The following is a 22,526-nucleotide window of genomic DNA, read 5'->3' as shown; positions in this document are numbered from 1 at the left end:
ACGTGAGGAAACCTAAATTGTGTAAAAGAGTCCCCGTGATAGCCAACCTTAAGAAAGTTTTGTTTTTGAACAATCTGCTGGTAGCGGTAAATCAGTAAAAGTTACTGAAATCTGCAAAAATGTATTCATATATAGTATTCTCAGAATCTAGAGAGAGAGGCTTCTAACCTGAAGCAAATTTACCGCAGAAAATCACTAGTGTCGCCACAATTTTTATTGGAATATTTCCATTCTGTTCACGTTGTCGGACCATTTTTAAGGTTTTGTGTAAACATAAAATCTTATTAAAATCAGTTTACTGTCTGTCTGTCCGTCACACGCATTTTTCTCGGGTTGAAAATGATAATTTCTTTAAGGGGGACCATTCTCAGAAACCACCAAACCGAAAAATCTGAAAAAAATCAGGAGGCTACCACTATATGGTATCTGGGCTCGGAATTATCTTCCATACTGATATCTCTTCAAATAAAGTTAATAATAGTATATTACTATATTTTTTTATAATTGGCTGGAAACCCCCCCCCCCCCCGCTTAAGTTCATCCTAGCACCACAAAAGTGATGATGTAGGCTATAATATAGAGCATGATCTTACCAAGTTTGGTGGAAATCGCACTATTACTAACAAAGTTATAATACGTCAAAGTTGTTGCTTCTTTGAAAATTGAAGACTATGAATGTCAATATCACCCGAAAGTGGATACTCTCACATAATATATGGATATATTACGTGCTACGTACTAAGAAGTACACAAAACCTTTCGTACCTGAACGGTCCAGTTTCCGGTTTCCCGACTTCTTAGTTTTTATTTTAAATCCCGACAAACTGGACCGTGGATATAAACTAGGAGCGGAATGGTACTCATATAATTGCATCAATCGATTTCAATTTATTGTTCAAAACGTACAAACTTACAAAAACTTATTTAAATATCACAAGCTTTACATTTTAAAAGAACGACGGTATAAAATCCTCAACGAACTACGCAGAAATCTTTACTTCTTTGTTCTCGCTGACCTACAAGAAATAAATCAGTCATACTTTGTTCTAGAAGTATAAAACATACATTTTAAATGACTCACTTTAAGGATAAAATGTTCAATCGACTTCTCCCATTTGCTTCAGAAAAAGGCAGTAACATATTGATACTTCCATGGTTTTTGCCCACATTTGAGATGGATTCGGTATCTGCTCCAATCGGAGGTTTTCTTCTACAAAGTCCCGTCAGACATTCCGGTAGAGTTGGCGTATCACCATAAATTCCATAAACATTCGCTGGCTTCACAAAATCTATAAATGCTCTTAGTTCAAATAGGGAAGGATGGGGAGTCCAATTTATGAAGTAGATGCCAAGGTCCTTCAAGTACTCCTGCTCGACAGTGGACTTAACGAAATTCACTGTAAGGCGTTTGTCAGTGATGCGACTGGGGTTAAGGTAAAAAGAGAAAATATTATACGATGCCAAGAAGTTATGAAATGATGCTACAGCGTAAATTATATCCGTAGTAAAAATAGATACATTACCGCTTTAAATGCTTTGCTGTCACTCTCGCTTCCCCTACTATGATATCAGCCTCTTCAGAACGATTCGTAAAAATATTATCTACTTTGTACTTCTCAAAAATACCATAGATAAGTGATCCAACGAACACCTTACAACCATAATCCTTAGCGAGCAAGCATATCAAATCCTCATAGCCATAAACAAATGTATTTAAAATCATTGAATAACCAGGATGTTCCCTGCAAAATAACGAAATAAATAGCCGAAGTTTTGTCCAAAGTTTAAGCTTCGTTGCAAACCTTAAAATATCAGAAATTCGATCCGCAACACTTTCAAGACTTTCATAGCTAGTTGAATGTGCTTTCTCATTATCTATATACAAATCATCGATTTCCGAGAGAATGCAATCTCGAAAATATTCATTCAAAAGGATCGGTCTTGATGTCACGAATGGGCCGGTATATAGTGTTTTAGACTTTGTGCCTGCAACAATATCTTTAGATAAAATAAAAGGCTATGCATTTGTCGTTAACATTACTTTCAAAGTAGAACATAGCGTTCCCAAAAAATTGATCGTTGCTGAACATGCGAGCAGCAATTGTTTTCCGATTAGGTAGAGTAATTGACTGTGATTCATTTTCTGTTATAACTTTTAGAAACCTTGGAGGAATTGGCTGAAATGGAAATGGATGATGTAAAAAGGGTGGGATTTGTAAAGTTATTTGTACCTACAGTCTTCTTAGCTATTAGCAGGTCCGCTATGTAACGTGAAGTATAAATGATGGAATGCCAGTCATTTGGAACAATGAAAGCTTGGTCAAAGTGTGTGATGAAATGCACATACTTGGGCTGAAATGAAAACAATAGATTATTAACAAAGTGTCCACTGTAAATATTCTACATTTGTTTTCTAGAGAAGGTGTGTAATCAAAGCCTAGTCGATGATTACAAGCGTTGTTACTACTGCAGAGATTGCTTCGCACATATAATCTTGTGACGAATCTCCCGTGCCTAAAAACGGAACAAATTTTACCCACTGGGACTCCAGATTGGAGTTTGGGTAGGGCTGACTACCCTACACGAAAAACCAAAGTTACTGGGCCACGAAAGTAGCATCGGACTAGATTGACAACACAACGATGAGCCCGGCAACAAAAACGGAATAACGATTTGCGCATTTTCTCATGGAACGTGCCCTCCCTGTACAAACGAGTCGAGAAACCGGAAGCTGATCGCTTCAGATATGAAAGGTTTTTTGTATTTCTTATATAACGACATTTGAGTGTGCATTTGCCCCATTAGTACATAGCACGTAATATATCCACATATTAAGTGAGAGTATCCACTTTTGAGTGATATTAACATTCATAGTGTTGAATTTGCAAGGAAACGACAACTTTGACCTATTATAACTTGATGGGATCATGCTCTATATTATAGCCTACATTACTGCAAGTACTAAGATGAACTTAAGGGGGATTGTGCAACCAATCGTTATGGAAGGCATTTCAGGGCCTAAGCACCATACAGTGGCAGACTCCTGATTTTTTTCAAATTTTTCGTTTCGTTTCGTTTCTGAGAATGGGCCCGTTAAAGAAATGATCAGTTTCGACCCCTCCCACTCCCTGTCTTTCCAATAAATGTCAAAACTACGACCGGCTTCGGAAAGTACTAACCGAGATTTTTCATTTGATACCCCACTATATTAGGTGAACAAAATAACACCCCCTTTTGCCCGGAAGGGGATCCCCCTTAAATTCGACGTAAAAGGATGTAACTCGCTGTATCCGTGAGCGTTGACAGTTTCCGCCTTTCTACAAAATTTGGTGTCAATCGGTATAACCGTCTCCGAGAAAAATGCGTGTGACGGACAGACAGACAGTAAACCAATTTTAATAAGATTTTGTTTACGCAAAACCTTAAAAAGGAGCTAGCCGCTACCGTGTCCCAATATAGCTGATAACAGCTTTGCAAGAGATGCACTGGACAAGGACCGGTTTCCTGGGGAAAAGCCACTACATCATATACTATTGTGGTTGTTGTTGGCTATAAAAACAGAAGTTAACGGGTATGCACACTGCGTTTGCGAGGCAAATTTCGAAATATCAACCTCATTAACGTTCATGCCCCTATATAGGAGACTGTAGAGTCAGAGAAGGATACCTTCTACGAGGCAGTAGAACAAACCCTCGAAGTCGGTCCCAGGTATGATATCAAAATCATACTTGCCGATTTTAACAGTCAAGTAGGGACAGAGCCCGTATACAGGCAATATGTTGGCTCCCATGACTTACCCAAAACCACCAATCACAACGGACTGCAGCATGAAATGGTTGTTGGCGGCACCTGGTTTTGTGTGGAAAGCAGTCTACAGACATACTTGGACATCTCCAAACGGAACAACTTTCAACTAAATTGACCAGGTACTAATCGAACGCCGCCTCCTCTCAGATTTGATGAATGTCAGAACATATAGGTGGACCAACTTCGAAAAATAATACCACCTCGAATCCCCCTGACAATCAGGTGAGAGTGAACATTCAAGCCATCCATAACAGAGTAACACCTATAAGAGAGAAACGGGTGCAGCTAACAGAGCTCCTGGAGATGAAACATCAACAAATGATTCTCACAACCACCTGAAGAACGGTATGGCCACAAAAGTACTTGGCCGCAGTCGCAAAAAAAGTTGAAACGACTGGTTCCAGAATGAATGTAAGCTAGCAATGGAACGGAAAAATGCTGCATACCGGGCAATGCTGCACTCTCAAGCCGGGTCCAGACCGGACGCGTTGCGTTGAGCAGTCAGTTAAGACAACAATCCGCGCAATATTGTGCAATCCCGAGCACTAACGAACACGATCCAGTCGATGTCGGTACATGAAAGAGTAGCGCAGATCAGCGCGGTGCGGCGCAGCGCGTCCGATGTGGCCCTGGTTTCAAAGAACGCGGGCACGCGCAGAGACCTATCATTAACTTCGTCGAGTGGAGAAGGAACTTCAAGAACTTCACATAAAGAAAAAGGAAGCCTCGGAGCAACCGCACCAGGCGCGAAAGTTTTACCAACAAGTCAGTAGAATGAAATCTTATACACCTTGATGCTCATCCTGTCGAGACAAAGAGGGAAATCTGATTTCCGACAGAACTGGCATATTCGAGCGATGGGTTGAGTACTTTGATGAACCACTCAACAATGAAAATATCGGTAAGTTGGAGGTCCCGCCAACTGAAGACGACGGACAAATCCTGCCACCACCAAGCATAGAAGAAACAGTTCGTGCAGTCCATCGGCTTCAAAATCATAAGTCGCCAGGAGCCGACGGAATTACACCCGAACTGGTTAAATATGGAGGCAGCGAATTGCACCAAACGCTTTATCATCTTATACCCAAAGCGTGGGGCAGCGAATCAATGCATGGCGATTGGCTTTTTTTGGGAGGTAAGACTGCTCCAGAATCAGCGGCACGTCTTCAAGAAAAACATCCAAATAGGAAACGAAAAATAAATCAAACGAACTGAAAACAAACCTTGCTCCATCCTCGGTATAAGTTCTACAGAAGGAGCAAATAAATAACCACCAGAAGAAGTTTATGAAATCTAGTCAAGCCCTCTCAGTACTTATAAGGGGAGTAGAAATCAACGCACTATCAGTCGAAAAGTGAACAAGTCGTCGTTAAGAGGCGTGGTAATTGCAATGAAAGCCACATCGCAAACTATCTACAAAGGGAAGAACAAGCAAAACTGCAAGTAATAGTTACAACTCCTGCTCCAGCACAGGAGCACATTAATATAAAAAAATCTGCCCGGTAACTAGCGTACTGGAATGCAAATGGGTTCTTAGACCCCAAATGGGTTCCTGGACCGCACGAACCGTGTCCATTGCAGAAACCCATCTCTGCAGTAAAAATAATTTAAATATCTATGTATTGTACTATATTTTTAACTATTTAGAGGGAAACAAATGTCCTATCATCTCTCATCAGATCCCCAACATTTACTTTACCTAACAAATCCTGTCACAAAATCGGAAAAATTTAACCAAAAGATCGACCACATTCCTCACAAAAAAAAATTAAATCGTTAGAAAATGTAGATTACCCACTACTCGATCTTATGTCATTATATCAAACAAACAGAGCCCCATTAAAAAAAAATGTTTAATCAACACACGAAATTCCTTTCTCCGATTATTTTCAAAGTAACAAAAGTGGCACCATTAAACCATTTTAACTTGTGAACTAAACGCCAGATTGTCTCGTTTGAGCGTTAAAATTTTCCACAAATCAATTCGTATGATTTTAAAGCTAGAGTTGCCGTAAAGGCGCCTATGCACAGAAATCTCTGTCACAAAAAGTTGCTCAGTGTACTTCACCCTTAACAATAACCAGAGTTGGTAATTCTGGACACAAATCACTCACCCAAAACTATCTAAACTAAGCAAACTATGCGACTTACACTGTCCTCGATTATAATTTCATCCAAGGCAATATAGGGACTGATATTTTTTAAAATCATTTTGGTACTAATCACAAATTTCGGGGATTTCCAAACATTTAAAAAGAGCGCACAACTAAAGCCGAAAAACTTGTAAACAACATATCACTCAACGTTATTTGGAGAAATGTCAATTTGAATTGTCAATCAAAATCATATGGTTCATTTCGGTTTGCCGGAAATTACGTAATATGGTTATGAAAATAGATAAAATTTCGTTATAGATAAAGGAGGAGGATTTGAGGCAACATAGACTGTACTATCGTCAGTAAAACAAAAATAAAATGATGAGATCAGGGAAAGAGATAAATAAAGTATAGTTGGAATTATTCCATTATGCTAAATCCTACCTAATCTCTCTTGGTGACAGGTCCCGCGACAGGCCCATATTCAAAACCGGAATGATCGCCTCATGCAACATAGACTCAGACTAAATTTGAATTAAACAGAACTTTTCACGACCGATCCCAATGAAACACGCCTTATTACAGTCAATGGCAATGGTCTATCTAGAACTGACCTTTATGAAATTGCTTCACGCGTCAGTGCAACTTGGATGAAGTAACGTTCATAATTTGACTTCTTTGTGATCAACGGATCAACGAACTTCTTAAATCCAAAATTTACCGAACTGTTGTTCGACGCCCTTTATGGTTATAGGTGCTGACCAATTATAAAAAAAAAAACAAAAAACGGCGTTTCGCAGCAATGGAGACGAAGATGTTGCGTTACACCAGTGGCGTGAAATGGTATAATCACATACGAAATGAGGATCGTGGAAAAATATACAAGTAACGGTAACGAGAATTCACTTGCCAAGATCGGTCTGAACATCGAAATCGATGGGAAACAACCAAAAAGCCGACTAAAACAACGATGGCGTGATACACTGGATGATGATTTAAAGGCTTTGCGACACCACCCAGAACAAACTTTTGACCGAGCAAAATAGGGAACCAAACAAGACGAGCCAACACTTCTGAAAGGGATAAGGGCTAAAGAAGAAGAAACAGTCCATATCACTAGTTTTCCTTCTTCTGCTTTTTCTGGTAACGGTGAAAGGGAGAGTTCTGACAGGCTAGATGTAGCCTATATCCTCCCTCCTCAGTGGTTGAAGTTTCCCTCTGCTATTAATTTTCAGGGAATTAATTAATTAATTTCAGATTTTCACTTTCCCCCAAAATGAGCTTTGCTGTACTTTCATTCTTGGCTGGCTGCGCCGCAGGCACTAAATGCAAGGTTTTCATTGAAGTGGAAAACACCCCTTTAATAGATTTTTCTTTGAGGAAACATGAATCTGGTAAGGTCTCCAGGTGAATCTGATTGCGCGATGGTTGAGGGAGTAGAGCGTTAGATTTCGCTGCTCTTAGTCCGAATTCTAGTCGTCATGAACGTTTGTATTCGTCTTGTATTTATCTCGCTACTGTGGGTTTATCACTTGCACAGCGTTAAGTGTGATGATAGTGAAACTGAGCATAATCTGACTGTGTGGGACTGTAAACGGGAAACACTAACTCAGATGGATTTGGAATGTGTGACTTCTTACCGTTTGGAGAGTAAAAATCCTTAGATTCCGTATTCATGGTTTGGACACATTAGTGGCGGTACCCGGGAGCGTAAAACTATCAACGAGCTACCGTACTCAGTTATTCACTTCAGGTGCTTGTTTCGCTACTCAACTGTGTTTTACGGGCCGCACACAACTCTCAATAACAATTGCTTTGAGAATAAAAATTATTGATTTGACAAACTATTGCACAAATTTATTTATTTATTTCCGCATGGAGAACAACCGGTCTCTTCTGCCTCCAACCTGGACCGCGAACAGTCGACGCTGTACTTTCGACGACAATTCGTGAGTGGTGCAACAAAGCTATTGCAAGTAAAGTTCGTGCTTTTTCTGTGCAGTTACTACCTCATAAATTATGTGTTCCATTGGATAATAAGCGTCCATACATAGCGGGTATTCTTGTTAGCAGCATGAGCAACCTTGTGTGTAAACATTTTTAAGAGTTCACTTCTCCAAAAGTTCAGCCAGATTACTACCGAATGTAGTCTCTCTAAACCAGTGAAGCACAATGTGCAGCGCCACATTAACACTACAGGTTCCCCGATTTTCTCGAAGGTGCGTCCTCTACCACCCCAGAAAGTGGCTATTGCGCAGAAAGAATTGAACAACTTGTTCAACAGGGCATCTGCAGACCCTCAAACAGCTGTTGGTCTTCCCCATTGCATATGGTCCCTAAGCCAAACGGCGAATGGCGCCCCTATGGGGATTACAGAAGGCTAAATACACAGACTGTTCCTGACCGATATCCAATTCCATTCATCCACGACTTTGCGCATCACTCGCGAATTGCTGCATCTTTTCCACCTTGGACTTAGCCAAGGCTTATCATCAAATCCCTGTAGCTCCGGAAGACATTCCAAAGACGGCAATATGCACACCCTTTGGACTCTTCCAGTTCACCCGGATGACTTCCGGATTGTGCAATGCGGCGCAAACCTCTCAAAGGTTCATTCACTCAGTCCTGTGAAACCTCGATTTCTGTTTCGTATACTTGGATGATGTTTTGGTCGCTTCTTCCACTGAGTCTGAGCACTTAGCCCATCTCGAGTGTATTTTTCAACGTCTCCTTGAGGCCGACTTAGTCCTAAATGTTGAGAAATGCAAGTTCATTCAAACACAGGTGAGACTCCTCGGGCACTCCATTTCCCCTGAAGGAATACAGCCCGACCCAGGCAAGGTGCATGCGATTACAAGCTTCCCGCGTCCGAAAACAGTGAAGGAGTTGAGGAGGTTCTTGGGTATGCTAAACTTCTATCGTCGTTTCTTATCCAAGGCCGCCCATCACCAGTCCGTTTTGAACGCGTACTTGTCTGGCCCCAAAACTGTGGTCTGAAGATGCTCTTCGCAAGTTTGACAAATTCCGTCAACAACTGGCCGATGCTACACTCTTGGCATTTCCTCTGCAAGATGCACCTCTAGCCGTTTTTGTTGATGCCTCTGACATCGCAGTAGGTGCTGCTCTTCACCAAAAGGTGAATCAGGTCTGGCAGCCGCTGAGCTTCTTCTCTAAGCAGTTGAACTGCTCGCCGCGTACTTGAGCATCAAATACTTCCGCTTCTCCCTAGAAGACAGGCCGTTCACAATGTTCACGGACCATAAGCCTCTCATGTATACTTTAAAACAAAAGCCCGACAAAGCGTCCCCTCGTCAGCTTCGACACTTGAGCTGCCGTGTCCAGCAAGGACAACATAGTTGCTGACGGTTTGTCTCGTGTTTCCGACTTCTCGGCTATTGCCAAGGCGCAGGAAGATGACGCAGTACTTCAGAGCCTCAAATCCCACTGACCAGAGAATGCAATTTGAGTTCACCCTTTTCTCGGAGTTAGGCAAACTCCTGGGTTTTAAACGCCAGCGAACTACTGCATACCGCCAGCAATCCAATGGGATGCTAGAACGTTGGCACCGGACGCTGAAAGCCGCCATTATGGCACGCGACGATCCGTCCTGGACTCAAGTCTTGCCTCTCGTCCTACTCTGCCTACGTATAACCCGCCGAGAGGAATTTGCTGCAAGCCCCGCGGAGCTGGTATACGGAGAGAACTTAAGCCTCCCAAGTGATCCGGTCTTCGACAAAAGATCGGGTCTCACAGAGTCGGGGTTGGTGCGTCTGCTGAGTGACAATCTCCGACGCATCAAAGCCACACCTCCCACCCGACACTTGTCCGCACCTGTCTGTGCGCCCAAGGAGCTGGACACGTGCACGCACGTCCCTGATCAGGACGGATGTCGTCCGGAAGCCGCTGCAGCCTCCATATGAAGGCCCGTATCGCTTTCTTGAACGGGGAGAACATTTCTTCCAGCTCGAAATCGGTGGACATAAAAAGGCGGTCTCCCTACCCAGGCTGAAGCCCGTGTGCGCCCCAACGTCACCTTCGCTTTGCAGATTGATGTACACCGCCATCAAGACATATCCACTCCATGTGGGCAATGCAGCATAGTAAACGTTGCCGATAACGAGAAGAAAAACTAACTTCATCAGAGTGAAATTATGCGGTGTTTCCAACGATTAACTAATTGAAATAATCAAAACTTGTTGTTTCTTTTTCGTTGGTGTGGGTATTTATTCTTGCAAATACCGATATTTCGGGAACCACTTGTTCCCTTCATCAGTGCAAACAGAGCAAACTTGTTTGCACTGATGAAGGGAACAAGTGGTTCCCGAAATATCGGTATTTGCAAGAATAAATACCCACACCAACGAAAAAGAAACAACAAGTTTTGATTATTTCAATAACTTCATCATTCTTTCTTTAAGCTTCCTAGTGCTACGCCATTAAGCGATTATTCTACGCAGGAAATGGAACGATAGGTCCGAACATAACAGTCTGATTGGAAAGCGACATTAATAAGTCAGACAATGGTTTCTACATTTGCTGACACGTACAGTCCCAGTAGAAAGCCGATCCCTTTGCCAATTGTCAAATTTGGCGGTAAATTGTTGTGTAGTGTCCGTGGTGCGTTGTGAAATATATTGATGTAAAGTCCTCGCAAATGTCTCAACGAACCATAACGTAAACTTTATATTACGAAGGAGTTTCTTGTTGTTAACCTGTCTCTGTTGTTTTCCAGGTCATTTTTCACTAAAACACCGTCGAAGGCGGAAAAGCCTCAGCCGGAATCCGATGATGATAGGTAAGCGATCGACTTGCTTTCTATTTGGCGCGTAAATGCTAGTTTGTCCTCAGAATGAATTCATGCCATGATTTACAATTAAAGCTGTTACGTGCCTCCGTATCCTCCGAGCGTCGGCTCCATTACGGGTCTTACCTGCTAGAGAAATCTCATTCGTGCGGGTCTGTAGATCTTTTTCTGTTTCTAATTCGTTTTTCAAAAACTATTCCAGTCGCGATGAAATTGGAGCGCGCAAAGTTAAGAGGAGGCGCATTACGAGCAGCGACGAAGAAAATGACGATGGAAAGTATGTTTGAAGGCGAATTGTGGTAGATTTGATTCTAATTTGAATGTCTTCCAGTAGGATCCCCGCTAAGAAGCAGTCATTGTCACCAAAGAACGAGGAAGAGGCGCTTAAATCTGAAAAGAAGGAATCACCCGATAAGAATAAAAGTACATTGAAAACCCCTAAAGTCAAGGAACTCGCCAAAACACCGCAGGATACGAAAAAGAAGGCTGCGACCCCCAAAGAGGGTAAAAAGGCAACGACCCCTAAAGAAGGAAAGAAAACTCCCAAGACAACGCCTAAAACTGAATCAAAAGGGAAAAATGCTAAGCAGAAGACTCAAACGCCCGCATCGAGTAAAAAAGTCAAAACAGAAGACGAGAAAGATTCACCCGAAACCAAAGAAAGTGTTAAAATGGAGACTGACGATGAAGTCCCCTCTTCACCGGAAAAAGCCGAAACTTCAACTTCGGAATCCAAAGCAACTGAGAAATCACCATCCCCCAAAGAGGAGGAATCCGCCTCACCAGTTAAGAAAGAGCTGAAACTGCAGAGTGCAGGACAAGGACAGAAAGGAGCTGACTACAATCCCGCGAAAAACAAGTACCATCCCATTGACGATGCTTTTTGGAAGCGCGGCGAGAAGTATTTAGAGTTTAACAAGAAAAAGTGAGCAAGTATGAAGGATATCTTTGAATTGCAGGGTTCCTTACCTGGCGCTGGCGAAAACTTTCCAACAAGTGGAGGAGGTTAGCAGTCGCTTGAAGATGATCGAAATCTTGAGCAATTTCTTCCGGTCCGTTATCGTGTTGAGCCCATCTGACCTTTTGGCATGTGTGAACCTTTCCCTGAACCAACTGGCGCCAGCTTATGAAGGTGAGACCGGTTAGAAGTCGTAGAGTTAAAGGAATACTAACAAAGTAGTGCATTTCAGGCCTCGAATTGGGAGTTGCTGAAACATCCCTTATGAAAGTCATTGCGCAAACCACCGGCCGAAGCATGGCCCAAATCAAAAGCGACATCCAATCAACTGGAGATATTGGAATCGTTGCAGAGCGCTCGCGTAGCAACCAGCGTATGATGTTCGCCCCAGCTCCACTGACGGTGGATGGAGTGTTCGTGAAACTGAAGGACATTGCCAAGATGACGGGTCACTCGGCAATGAACAAGAAAGTCGACAAGATCCAGTCCATGTTTGTCGCCTGTCGCCACTCGGAGGCCCGATTTTTCATCAGATCGCTGGCCGGGAAACTACGCATTGGTTTAGCCGAACAATCGCTTTTGCAGGCTTTGGCTATTGCGTGTACAGCTACGCCTCCGAATCAAAAGGACTATCCTCCCAAGATTCTGAATGCAGCCAAGTCGCTTGGGGAGAATTCGTTCAAAGCAAAAGTGGAGGACAATGCACTGATTTTGAAAACGGCCTACTGGTGAGTAATGTGTCTTTTTTCCGAAACATAAACTGAGCAACTCATTTTAATACAGCCAGTGTCCAAACTACCACAAGATAATCCCAGAATTGCTGGAACACGGCATAGAGAACTTATTGGAACGGTGCCCAATGGAGCCGGGGACTCCACTTAAACCTATGTTGGCCCAACCCACAAAAGGCGTAAATGAGGTTCTAACGCGGTTCGAAGGCATTGAATTCACGTGTGAATGGAAGTATGACGGCGAACGGGCGCAAGTAAGATATCAAATTTAAAATTCTAGTCTACATTCCCTCAAATGCTCGTTTTCATCAGATCCACCGCTCCAACAAGGGCGTGATAAGCATCTACAGTCGCAATCAAGAGAACAACACGACCAAATATCCAGACATCATTTCACGTATCGGAGACGTTACGGAAAGCGATGTAACGTCCTTCATTCTCGACTGCGAAGTCGTCGCTTGGGATCAGGAACGGAAGCAGATCCTGCCGTTCCAGGTTTTGAGCACGCGAAAGCGAAAAGATGCCGATGAAACAGAAATCAAGGTTCAAGTGTGCGTCTACATGTTCGATTTGTTGTATTTGAATGACAAACCGCTCGTCACGGAGCCTTTCATCAAGCGAAGGGAGTTGCTATATAAAAACTTTAAGGAACGGGAAGGCGAATGGAAGTTCGCAACACGACTGGACACAAGCGATGTGGACGAAGTGCAAAACTTTTTGGAGGAATCAATAAAAGGTGAAGCAATTTTCTTGCATATTTCGCTTTGTCGACTCAATGGCGGGAATTTTGGGTTAATTGTCTACATTTTTCTCAGGAAACTGCGAAGGTTTGATGGTTAAAACGCTCGAAAAGGAGGCAACGTATGAAATCGCAAAGAGATCTAGGAATTGGTTAAAGTTGAAGAAGGATTACTTGTCCGGAGTGGGAGACTCCCTCGATTTAGTTGTAATTGGCGGATTCAAAGGAAAAGGGAAACGGACTGGAACTTACGGCGGCTTTTTGTTGGCGAGCTATGATGCCGACAATGAGGAGTATCAAAGTATATGCAAAATTGGAACAGGTAAGAACGTAAACCTAGTTAGAATTTTGCAATAAATATTTCACATTTTGGTGTGGTTGCCCACAAGGAGAAGGGACATGTTTGCTCAAAAATTTCTGTAAAATAATTTTTAAAAAAATATTTTCTCTTTCCCCAGGCTTCAGCGATGACGACCTTGCCAAGCACACTGAATTCTTCAAGCCGCACATCCTCCCAGGACCCAAATCTTACTTTCGATACGATTCGGCCAACGAACCTGATGAATGGTTCGAACCAGTCCAAGTGTGGGAAGTCAAATGTGCCGATTTGTCTCTTAGTCCAGTCCATAAAGCTGCGATTGGAATTGTTGATCCTGAAAAAGGAATCTCCCTGCGGTTCCCGCGCTTCATTCGAATTCGTGACGATAAATCCGCCGAAGATGCAACATCGGCCAGTCAAGTTGCCGACATGTATTCAAGTCAGGATCAAATCAAAAATCAACAGAATGGCGGAGGTGGTCGCAATGTAGAAGATGATTTTTATTAGGTGAAGAGATAAACGTATTTATAACATTATTTTGCATTTTTTTGTGTAATTTGTTGATTCGTAACTGGAAATTTTTTTATTAAGGCACATAAACACAAGTGTAAGAATATCGTAAGTTGCAGTTAGTCCTCCCGCTGTGCCTCCAAGTCTAATCAGGCTGCACGTTGACTAGAGAGTCAAAGCCAGCGGTTAAATACCTTGGTTCAATGCTCGAAGATGCCCTTGACAAAGAGGAGCATCGTAGCGGTCTTGCTCAAGTACAGAGGCGGGTGATGGTGACCGCGGGAGTGATATCCGTTGCCCTCCCTGCCAAGGAGCTCAAAACTATCCACCGCCGTAAGGGCGAGAACTTGAAGAGAGGTGGTTGCCCGTGAAGAACGTCAATGCGCCCTTATCCAGCGGCAACTCTCTTGGCAAAATGAGTTAAGGGGCAGATGGACTGCGCGGCACATCGACAATTTAGACCCGTGGTTGAACCGAACGCACGGTGATTGATTACTTCCTTACCCAACTTCTAAGCGAGCGTGAAGGGTTTCAATCTTACCTGCATAGGATTGGGAAGGCGCGATCTCCTGATTGTGTGTTCTGCAATGGAGTGGCGGATGACGCTGAACACCTTTTTCTATTGCGAGAGGTAGGACGGCTTTCGTCAGCAGCTTTATGCAAACACAGGGGAGCTCTCCCCAGACAGCATTGTCAGAGAGATTCTGAACTGCGCTGGCAGCTGGAATCGTATTACGCATTACGTTCGGGCTCTTCTTATTGCCAAGAAGATTAAACTCGATCGGCGGGGGGATTGGATGGTAAGTGGTTCCCTGAACTAGCAACTTCCCCTCCCGTTGGTGAAAGGGATTCACGGACTTGAAGGCTCCCAAACCCAGGAGAGCGGGAGGGCTAGCCCGAAGTAATGTGTCAAACGGTTCCAGGCTAGTTCTCTGATGACAGGGGGATGTTTAGTTGTTTAGTCCGACAGCGTACTGTTGCGGGAGTCGAACACTCTGTGCGTAAACGCATTCACCTACCCTACTTCCCCAAAAAAAGGCTAATCAGGCAACGGCAGTCATAAAAAAGTTTTCCCCTATCTTTTTCAAATATTTAAGTCGTTTTGCATAAGATTAGACAATCCTCTTCTTGACGCAAGGGGATGAAGTCCAAAGGTGATTGGTGGTGGCTTAAATGTATCGTCCCTTGAGAGGAGAAGTACGGAATATCTATTCTGCCGTGTTAGCTACGTTACTATCCAACGAACGCGATGTAAACATTCATCCAAAAGGGTGCCAAGTTCAGTCCCAAATGTTAATGTTGTGTAACATTCCTGTCGCTTTAGCATCAGCCAATCATTTATGAATTATGGAGAGAGCCACGAAGCAAGAAACCATGTTCAAAACAAAACCGAAAACGATGTCAAGTTGATTTGCAAAAGCAATGGAAAAGTTTCATAGAGTTGTGGCAAGACCGACATAATGGAGCCAATGCCTACATAGAGAAAGCCCTCCATTTAAGCCAGTGCATTGGCAAAACATGTGATGTCCATGGCAAAAGGTGTACATTCCCTAGCAGAGGACCTAAAAACTGAATTGGCGGACATTCAATTGACTGCGGGAAATCGCCAAATTCGATGGAATTAAGATGCAGTGACTCAGATTATTTTCGCAGATTACATACCCTTGCTGAAAATCATTCCCCCAGCAAGGGAGGAACACTTACAACTTCCAAAAATCTCAAAACACAAGGGAAAGTATTGCTGTCACAAGAACTGCTAGAAACCTGCAGAAGAATAGGAGGCAAGAAACTCCGTCATGTTATGGACATAGCATCCTGGTCCCAGACAAATGAGGGGGGTTCCAGGCAACGTACTTTGTACTATCTTCAGTAAAACAAAAATAAATTGCTGAGATCAAGGAAAGAACTATAGTTGGAGTTACTCCACTGTGGTAAATCCTACCTGAACTCTCTTGGTGACTGGCACCACCACAGACAATTTTGACATCAGCACGCAGACTCTGGGTCTCGAAGATCTCTTGTCGAAAGACTCATTGAATGCCCTTAAAAACCAAAAACAATCGCGTTGAGTAAAAAATCTCAATCGGCGCGGCGGGACGGGTCCCGGTCCATTTTGAAGCTCAGACCCTCTACCACTAGTAGTGATCACGAATTAAGCTCCTTTTTGCGAAATTCTCAATATTAACGGAGATATAAGCGTTTAAAATTTTTCCCCAGATTCCTCCAAAAATCAGAAATTTTCCTGGCACCTAGACCCCACAACCTATATACCATTTTGAAGCTCAGACCCTCTACCACTAGTAGTGATCACGAATTAAGCTCCTTTTTGCGAAATTCTCAATATTAACGGAGATATAAGCGTTTAAAGTTTTTCCCCAGATTCCTCCAAAAATCAGAAATTTTCCTGGCACCTAGACCCCACAACCTATATACCATTTTGAAGCTCAGACCCTCTACCACTAGTAGTGATCACGAATTAAGCTCCTTTTTGCGAAATTCTCAATATTAACGGAGATATAAGCGTTTAAAGTTTTTCCCCAGATTCCTCCAAAAATCAGAAATTTTCCTGGCACCTAGACCCCACAACCTATATACCATTTTGAAGCTCAGACCTTCTACCAGTGGTAGTGATCACGAATTATCCTCCTTTTTGCGAAATTCTCAATATTAACGGAGATATAAGCGTTTAAAGTTTTTCCCCAGATTCCTCCAAAAATCAGAAATTTTCCTGGCACCTAGACCCCACAACCTATATACCATTTTGAAGCTCAGACCCTCTACCAATAGTAGTGATCACGAATTAAGCTCCTTTTTGCGAAATTCTCAATATTAACGGAGATATAAGCGTTTAAAGTTTTTCCAAAGATTCCTCCAAAAATCAGAAATTTTCCTGGCACCTAGACCCCACAACCTATATACCATTTTGAAGCTCAGACCCTCTACCAATAGGAGTGATCACGAATTAAGCTCCTTTTTGCGAAATTCTCAATATTAACGGAGATATAAGCGTTTAAAGTTTTTCCACAGATTCCTCCAAAAATCAGAAATTTTCCTGGCACCTAGACCCCACAACCTATATACCATTTTGAAGCTCAGACCCTCTACCAATGGTAGTGATCACGAATTAAGCTCCTTTTTGCGAAATTCTCAATATTAACGGAGATATAAGCGTTTAAAGTTTTTCCCCAGATTCCTCCAAAAATCAGAAATTTTCCTGGCACCTAGACCCCACAACCTATATACCATTTTGAAGCTCAGACCTTCTACCAGTGGTAGTGATCACGAATTAAGCTCCTTTTTGCGAAATTCTCAATATTAACGGAGATATAAGCGTTTAAAGTTTTTCCCCAGATTCCTCCAAAAATCAGAAATTTTCCTGGCACCTAGACCCCACAACCTATATACCATTTTGAAGCTCAGACCCTCTACCAATAGTAGTGATCACGAATTAAGCTCCTTTTTGCGAAATTCTCAATATTAACGGAGATATAAGCGTTTAAAGTTTTTCCCCAGATTCCTCCAAAAATCAGAAATTTTCCTGGCACCTAGACCCCACAACCTATATACCATTTTGAAGCTCAGACCCTCTACCAATAGTAGTGATCACGAATTAAGCTCCTTTTTGCGAAATTCTCAATATTAACGGAGATATAAGCGTTTAAAGTTTTTCCAAAGATTCCTCCAAAAATCAGAAATTTTCCTGGCACCTAGACCCCACAACCTATATACCATTTTGAAGCTCAGACCCTCTACCAATAGTAGTGATCACGAATTAAGCTCCTTTTTGCGAAATTCTCAATATTAACGGAGATATAAGCGTTTAAAGTTTTTCCCCAGATTCCTCCAAAAATCAGAAATTTTCCTGGCACCTAGACCCCACAACCTATATACCATTTTGAAGCTCAGACCCTCTACCACTAGTAGTGATCACGAATTAAGCTCCTTTTTGCGAAATTCTCAATATTAACGGAGATATAAGCGTTTAAAGTTTTTCCCCAGATTCCTCCAAAAATCAGAAATTTTCCTGGCACCTAGACCCCACAACCTATATACCATTTTGAAGCTCAGACCCTCTACCACTAGTAGTGATCACGAATTAAGCTCCTTTTTGCGAAATTCTCAATATTAACGGAGATATAAGCGTTTAAAGTTTTTCCCCAGATTCCTCCAAAAATCAGAAATTTTCCTGGCACCTAGACCCCACAACCTATATACCATTTTGAAGCTCAGACCCTCTACCAATAGTAGTGATCACGAATTAAGCTCCTTTTTGCGAAATTCTCAATATTAACGGAGATATAAGCGTTTAAAGTTTTCCCCCAGATTCCTCCAAAAATCAGAAATTTTCCTGGCACCTAGACCCCACAACCTATTTACCATTTTGAAGCTCAGACCCTCTACCAATAGTAGTGATCACGAATTAAGCTCCTTTTTGCGAAATTCTCAATATTAACGGAGATATAAGCGTTTAAAGTTTTTCCCCAGATTCCTCCAAAAATCAGAAATTTTCCTGGCACCTAGACCCCACAACCTATATACCATTTTGAAGCTCAGACCCTCTACCAATAGTAGTGATCACGAATTAAGCTCCTTTTTGCGAAATTCTCAATATTAACGGAGATATAAGCGTTTAAAGTTTTTCCCCAGATTCCTCCAAAAATCAGAAATTTTCCTGGCACCTAGACCCCACAACCTATATACCATTTTGAAGCTCAGACCCTCTACCAATAGTAGTGATCACGAATTAAGCTCCTTTTTGCGAAATTCTCAATATTAACGGAGATATAAGCGTTTAAAGTTTTTCCCCAGATTCCGCCAAAAATCAGAAATTTTCCTGGTACCTAGACCCCACAACCTATATACCATTTTGAAGCTCAGACCCTCTACCAATAGTAGTGATCACGAATTAAGCTCCTTTTTGCGAAATTCTCAATATTAACGGAGATATAAGCGTTTAAAGTTTTTCCCCAGATTCCTCCAAAAATCAGAAATTTTCCTGGCACCTAGACCCCACAACCTATATACCATTTTGAAGCTCAGACCCTCTACCAATAGTAGTGATCACGAATTAAGCTCCTTTTTGCGAAATTCTCAATATTAACGGAGATATAAGCGTTTAAAGTTTTTCCCCAGATTCCTCCAAAAATCAGAAATTTTCCTGGCACCTAGACCCCACAACCTATATACCATTTTGAACCTCAGACCCTCTACCACTAGTAGTGATCACGAATTAAGCTCCTTTTTGCGAAATTCTCAATATTAACGGAGATATAAGCGTTTAAAGTTTTTCCCCAGATTCCTCCAAAAATCAGAAATTTTCCTGGCACCTAGACCCCACAACCTATATACCATTTTGAACCTCAGACCCTCTACCAATAGTAGTGATCACGAATTAAGCTCCTTTTTGCGAAATTCTCAATATTAACGGAGATATAAGCGTTTAAAGTTTTTCCCCAGATTCCTCCAAAAATCAGAAATTTTCCTGGCACCTAGACCCCACAACCTATATACCATTTTGAACCTCAGACCCTCTACCACTAGTAGTGATCACGAATTAAGCTCCTTTTTGCGAAATTCTCAATATTAACGGAGATATAAGCGTTTAAAGTTTTTCCCCAGATTCCTCCAAAAATCAGAAATTTTCCTGGCACCTAGACCCCACAACCTATATACCATTTTGAAGCTCAGACCCTCTACCAATAGTAGTGATCACGAATTAAGCTCCTTTTTGCGAAATTCTCAATATTAACGGAGATATAAGCGTTTAAAGTTTTTCCCCAGATTCCTCCAAAAATCAGAAATTTTCCTGGCACCTAGACCCCACAACCTATATACCATTTTGAACCTCAGACCCTCTACCACTAGTAGTGATCACGAATTAAGCTCCTTTTTGCGAAATTCTCAATATTAACGGAGATATAAGCGTTTAAAGTTTTTCCCCAGATTCCTCCAAAAATCAGAAATTTTCCTGGCACCTAGACCCCACAACCTATATACCATTTTGAACCTCAGACCCTCTACCAATAGTAGTGATCACGAATTAAGCTCCTTTTTGCGAAATTCTCAATATTAACGGAGATATAAGCGTTTAAAGTTTTTCCCCAGATTCCTCCAAAAATCAGAAATTTTCCTGGCACCTAGACCCCACAACCTATATACCATTTTGAACCTCAGACCCTCTACCACTAGTAGTGATCACGAATTAAGCTCCTTTTTGCGAAATTCTCAATATTAACGGAGATATAAGCGTTTAAAGTTTTTCCCCAGATTCCTCCAAAAATCAGAAATTTTCCTGGCACCTAGACCCCACAACCTATATACCATTTTGAAGCTCAGACCTTCTACCAGTGGTAGTGATCACGAATTAACCTCCTTTTTGCGAAATTCTCAATATTAACGGAGATATAAGCGTTTAAAGTTTTTCCCCAGATTCCTCCAAAAATCAGAAATTTTCCTGGCACCTAGACCCCACAACCTATATACCATTTTGAAGCTCAGACCCTCTACCAATAGTAGTGATCACGAATTAAGCTCCTTTTTGCGAAATTCTCAATATTAACGGAGATATAAGCGTTTAAAGTTTTTCCAAAGATTCCTCCAAAAATCAGAAATTTTCCTGGCACCTAGACCCCACAACCTATATACCATTTTAAAGCTCAGACCCTCTACCAATAGTAGTGATCACGAATTAAGCTCCTTTTTGCGAAATTCTCAATATTAACGGAGATATAAGCGTTTAAAGTCTTTCCACAGATTCCTCCAAAAATCAGAAATTTTCCTGGCACCTAGACCCCACAACCTATATACCATTTTCAAGCTCAGACCCTCTACCAATAGTAGTGATCACGAATTAAGCTCCTTTTTGCGAAATTCTCAATATTAACGGAGATATAAGCGTTTAAAGTTTTTTCCCCAGATTCCTCCAAAAATCAGAAATTTTCCTGGCACCTAGACCCCACAACCTATATACCATTTTGAAGCTCAGACCCTCTACCAATAGTAGTGATCACGAATTAAGCTCCTTTTTGCGAAATTCTCAATATTAACGGAGATATAAGCGTTTAAAGTTTTTCCAAAGATTCCTCCAAAAATCAGAAATTTTCCTGGCACCTAGACCCCACAACCTATATACCATTTTGAAGCTCAGACCCTCTACCAATAGTAGTGATCACGAATTAAGCTCCTTTTGCGAAATTCTCAATATTAACGGAGATATAAGCGTTTAAAGTTTTTCCAAAGATTCCTCCAAAAATCAGAAATTTTCCTGGCACCTAGACCCCACAACCTATATACCATTTTGAAGCTCAGACCCTCTACCAATAGTAGTGATCACGAATTAAGCTCCTTTTTGCGAAATTCTCAATATTAACGGAGATATAAGCGTTTAAAGTTTTTCCCCAGATTCCTCCAAAAATCAGAAATTTTCCTGGCACCTAGACCCCACAACCTATATACCATTTTGAAGCTCAGACCCTCTACCAATAGTAGTGATCACGAATTAAGCTCCTTTTTGCGAAATTCTCAATATTAACGGAGATATAAGCGTTTAAAGTTTTTCCCCAGATTCCTCCAAAAATCAGAAATTTTCCTGGCACCTAGACCCCACAACCTATATACCATTTTGAAGCTCAGACCTCTACCAGTGGTAGTGATCACGAAATAAGCTCCTTTTTGCGAAATTCTCAATATTAACGGAGATATAAGCGTTTAAAGTTTTTCCCCAGATTCCTCCAAAAATCAGAAATTTTCCTGGCACCTAGACCCCACAACTTATATACCATTTTGAAGCTCAGACCCTCTACCAATAGTAGTGATCACGAATTAAGCTCCTTTTGCGAAATTCTCAATATTAACGGAGATATAAGCGTTTAAAGTTTTTCCCCAGATTCCTCCAAAAATCAGAAATTTTCCTGGCACCTAGACCCCACAACCTATATACCATTTTGAAGCTCAGACCCTCTACCAATAGTAGTGATCACGAATTAAGCTCCTTTTTGCGAAATTCTCAATATTAACGGAGATATAAGCGTTTAAAGTTTTTCCCCAGATTCCTCCAAAAATCAGAAATTTTCCTGGCACCTAGACCCCACAACCTATATACCATTTTGAAGCTCAGACCCTCTACCACTAGTAGTGATCACGAATTAAGCTCCTTTTTGCGAAATTCTCAATATTAACGGAGATATAAGCGTTTAAAGTTTTTCCCCAGATTCCTCCAAAAATCAGAAATTTTCCTGGCACCTAGACCCCACAACCTATATACCATTTTGAAGCTCAGACCCTCTACCAATAGTAGTGATCACGAATTAAGCTCCTTTTTGCGAAATTCTCAATATTAACGGAGATATAAGCGTTTAAAGTTTTTCCCCAGATTCCTCCAAAAATCAGAAATTTTCCTGGCACCTAGACCCCACAACCTATATACCATTTTGAAGCTCAGACCCTCTACCAATAGTAGTGATCACGAATTAAGCTCCTTTTTGCGAAATTCTCAATATTAACGGAGATATAAGCGTTTAAAGTTTTTCCCCAGATTCCTCCAAAAATCAGAAATTTTCCTGG

The 22,526-nt window shown here is 41.7% G+C and overlaps 2 protein-coding genes across 6 annotated transcripts; one reads left to right on the top strand and one right to left on the bottom strand.

Annotated features, from left to right (window-relative positions):
- Positions 1-877: 877 nt before the first annotated feature.
- LOC119657473 lies at positions 878-6,112 on the bottom strand. 2 transcript variants are annotated; one of them, XM_038064393.1, is made up of 8 exons: positions 5,959-6,112; positions 2,236-2,352; positions 2,042-2,177; positions 1,803-1,986; positions 1,627-1,742; positions 1,524-1,575; positions 1,082-1,423; positions 878-1,016 (listed from the first exon to the last, which is right to left on the bottom strand). In XM_038064393.1, exons 1-8 carry the CDS (start codon positions 6,016-6,018, stop codon positions 995-997), a joined length of 1,029 nt encoding a protein of 342 aa, XP_037920321.1. In that variant the 5' UTR covers positions 6,019-6,112; the 3' UTR covers positions 878-994. The 2 variants fall into 2 exon arrangements, with proteins under 2 accessions (XP_037920321.1, XP_037920320.1); XM_038064392.1 differs by having other exon boundaries at positions 1,524-1,742.
- A 4,352-nt stretch (positions 6,113-10,464) lies between these two features.
- Positions 10,465-13,990, top strand: LOC119657883 (DNA ligase 1). Of its 4 annotated transcripts, none has more exons than XM_038065019.1 (10): positions 10,465-10,577; positions 10,636-10,698; positions 10,910-10,984; positions 11,042-11,608; positions 11,667-11,839; positions 11,898-12,393; positions 12,449-12,650; positions 12,709-13,132; positions 13,212-13,457; positions 13,594-13,990. In XM_038065019.1, the coding sequence occupies exons 1-10, from the start codon at positions 10,558-10,560 to the stop codon at positions 13,959-13,961; spliced, it is 2,634 nt and encodes an 877-aa protein (XP_037920947.1). In that variant the 5' UTR covers positions 10,465-10,557; the 3' UTR covers positions 13,962-13,990. The 4 variants fall into 4 exon arrangements, with proteins under 4 accessions (XP_037920947.1, XP_037920946.1, XP_037920945.1 ...); XM_038065018.1 differs by having other exon boundaries at positions 11,039-11,608; XM_038065017.1 differs by having other exon boundaries at positions 10,499-10,577; positions 10,783-10,984.
- The last annotated feature ends 8,536 nt before the right edge of the window (positions 13,991-22,526 follow it).

Source organism: Hermetia illucens, chromosome 5, assembly GCF_905115235.1.
Source record: "Hermetia illucens chromosome 5, iHerIll2.2.curated.20191125, whole genome shotgun sequence".
NCBI lineage: Eukaryota > Metazoa > Arthropoda > Insecta > Diptera > Stratiomyidae > Hermetia > Hermetia illucens.
Note: the sequence above shows the minus strand (reverse complement) of the source record. Positions and strands in the feature narration are given on the sequence as shown.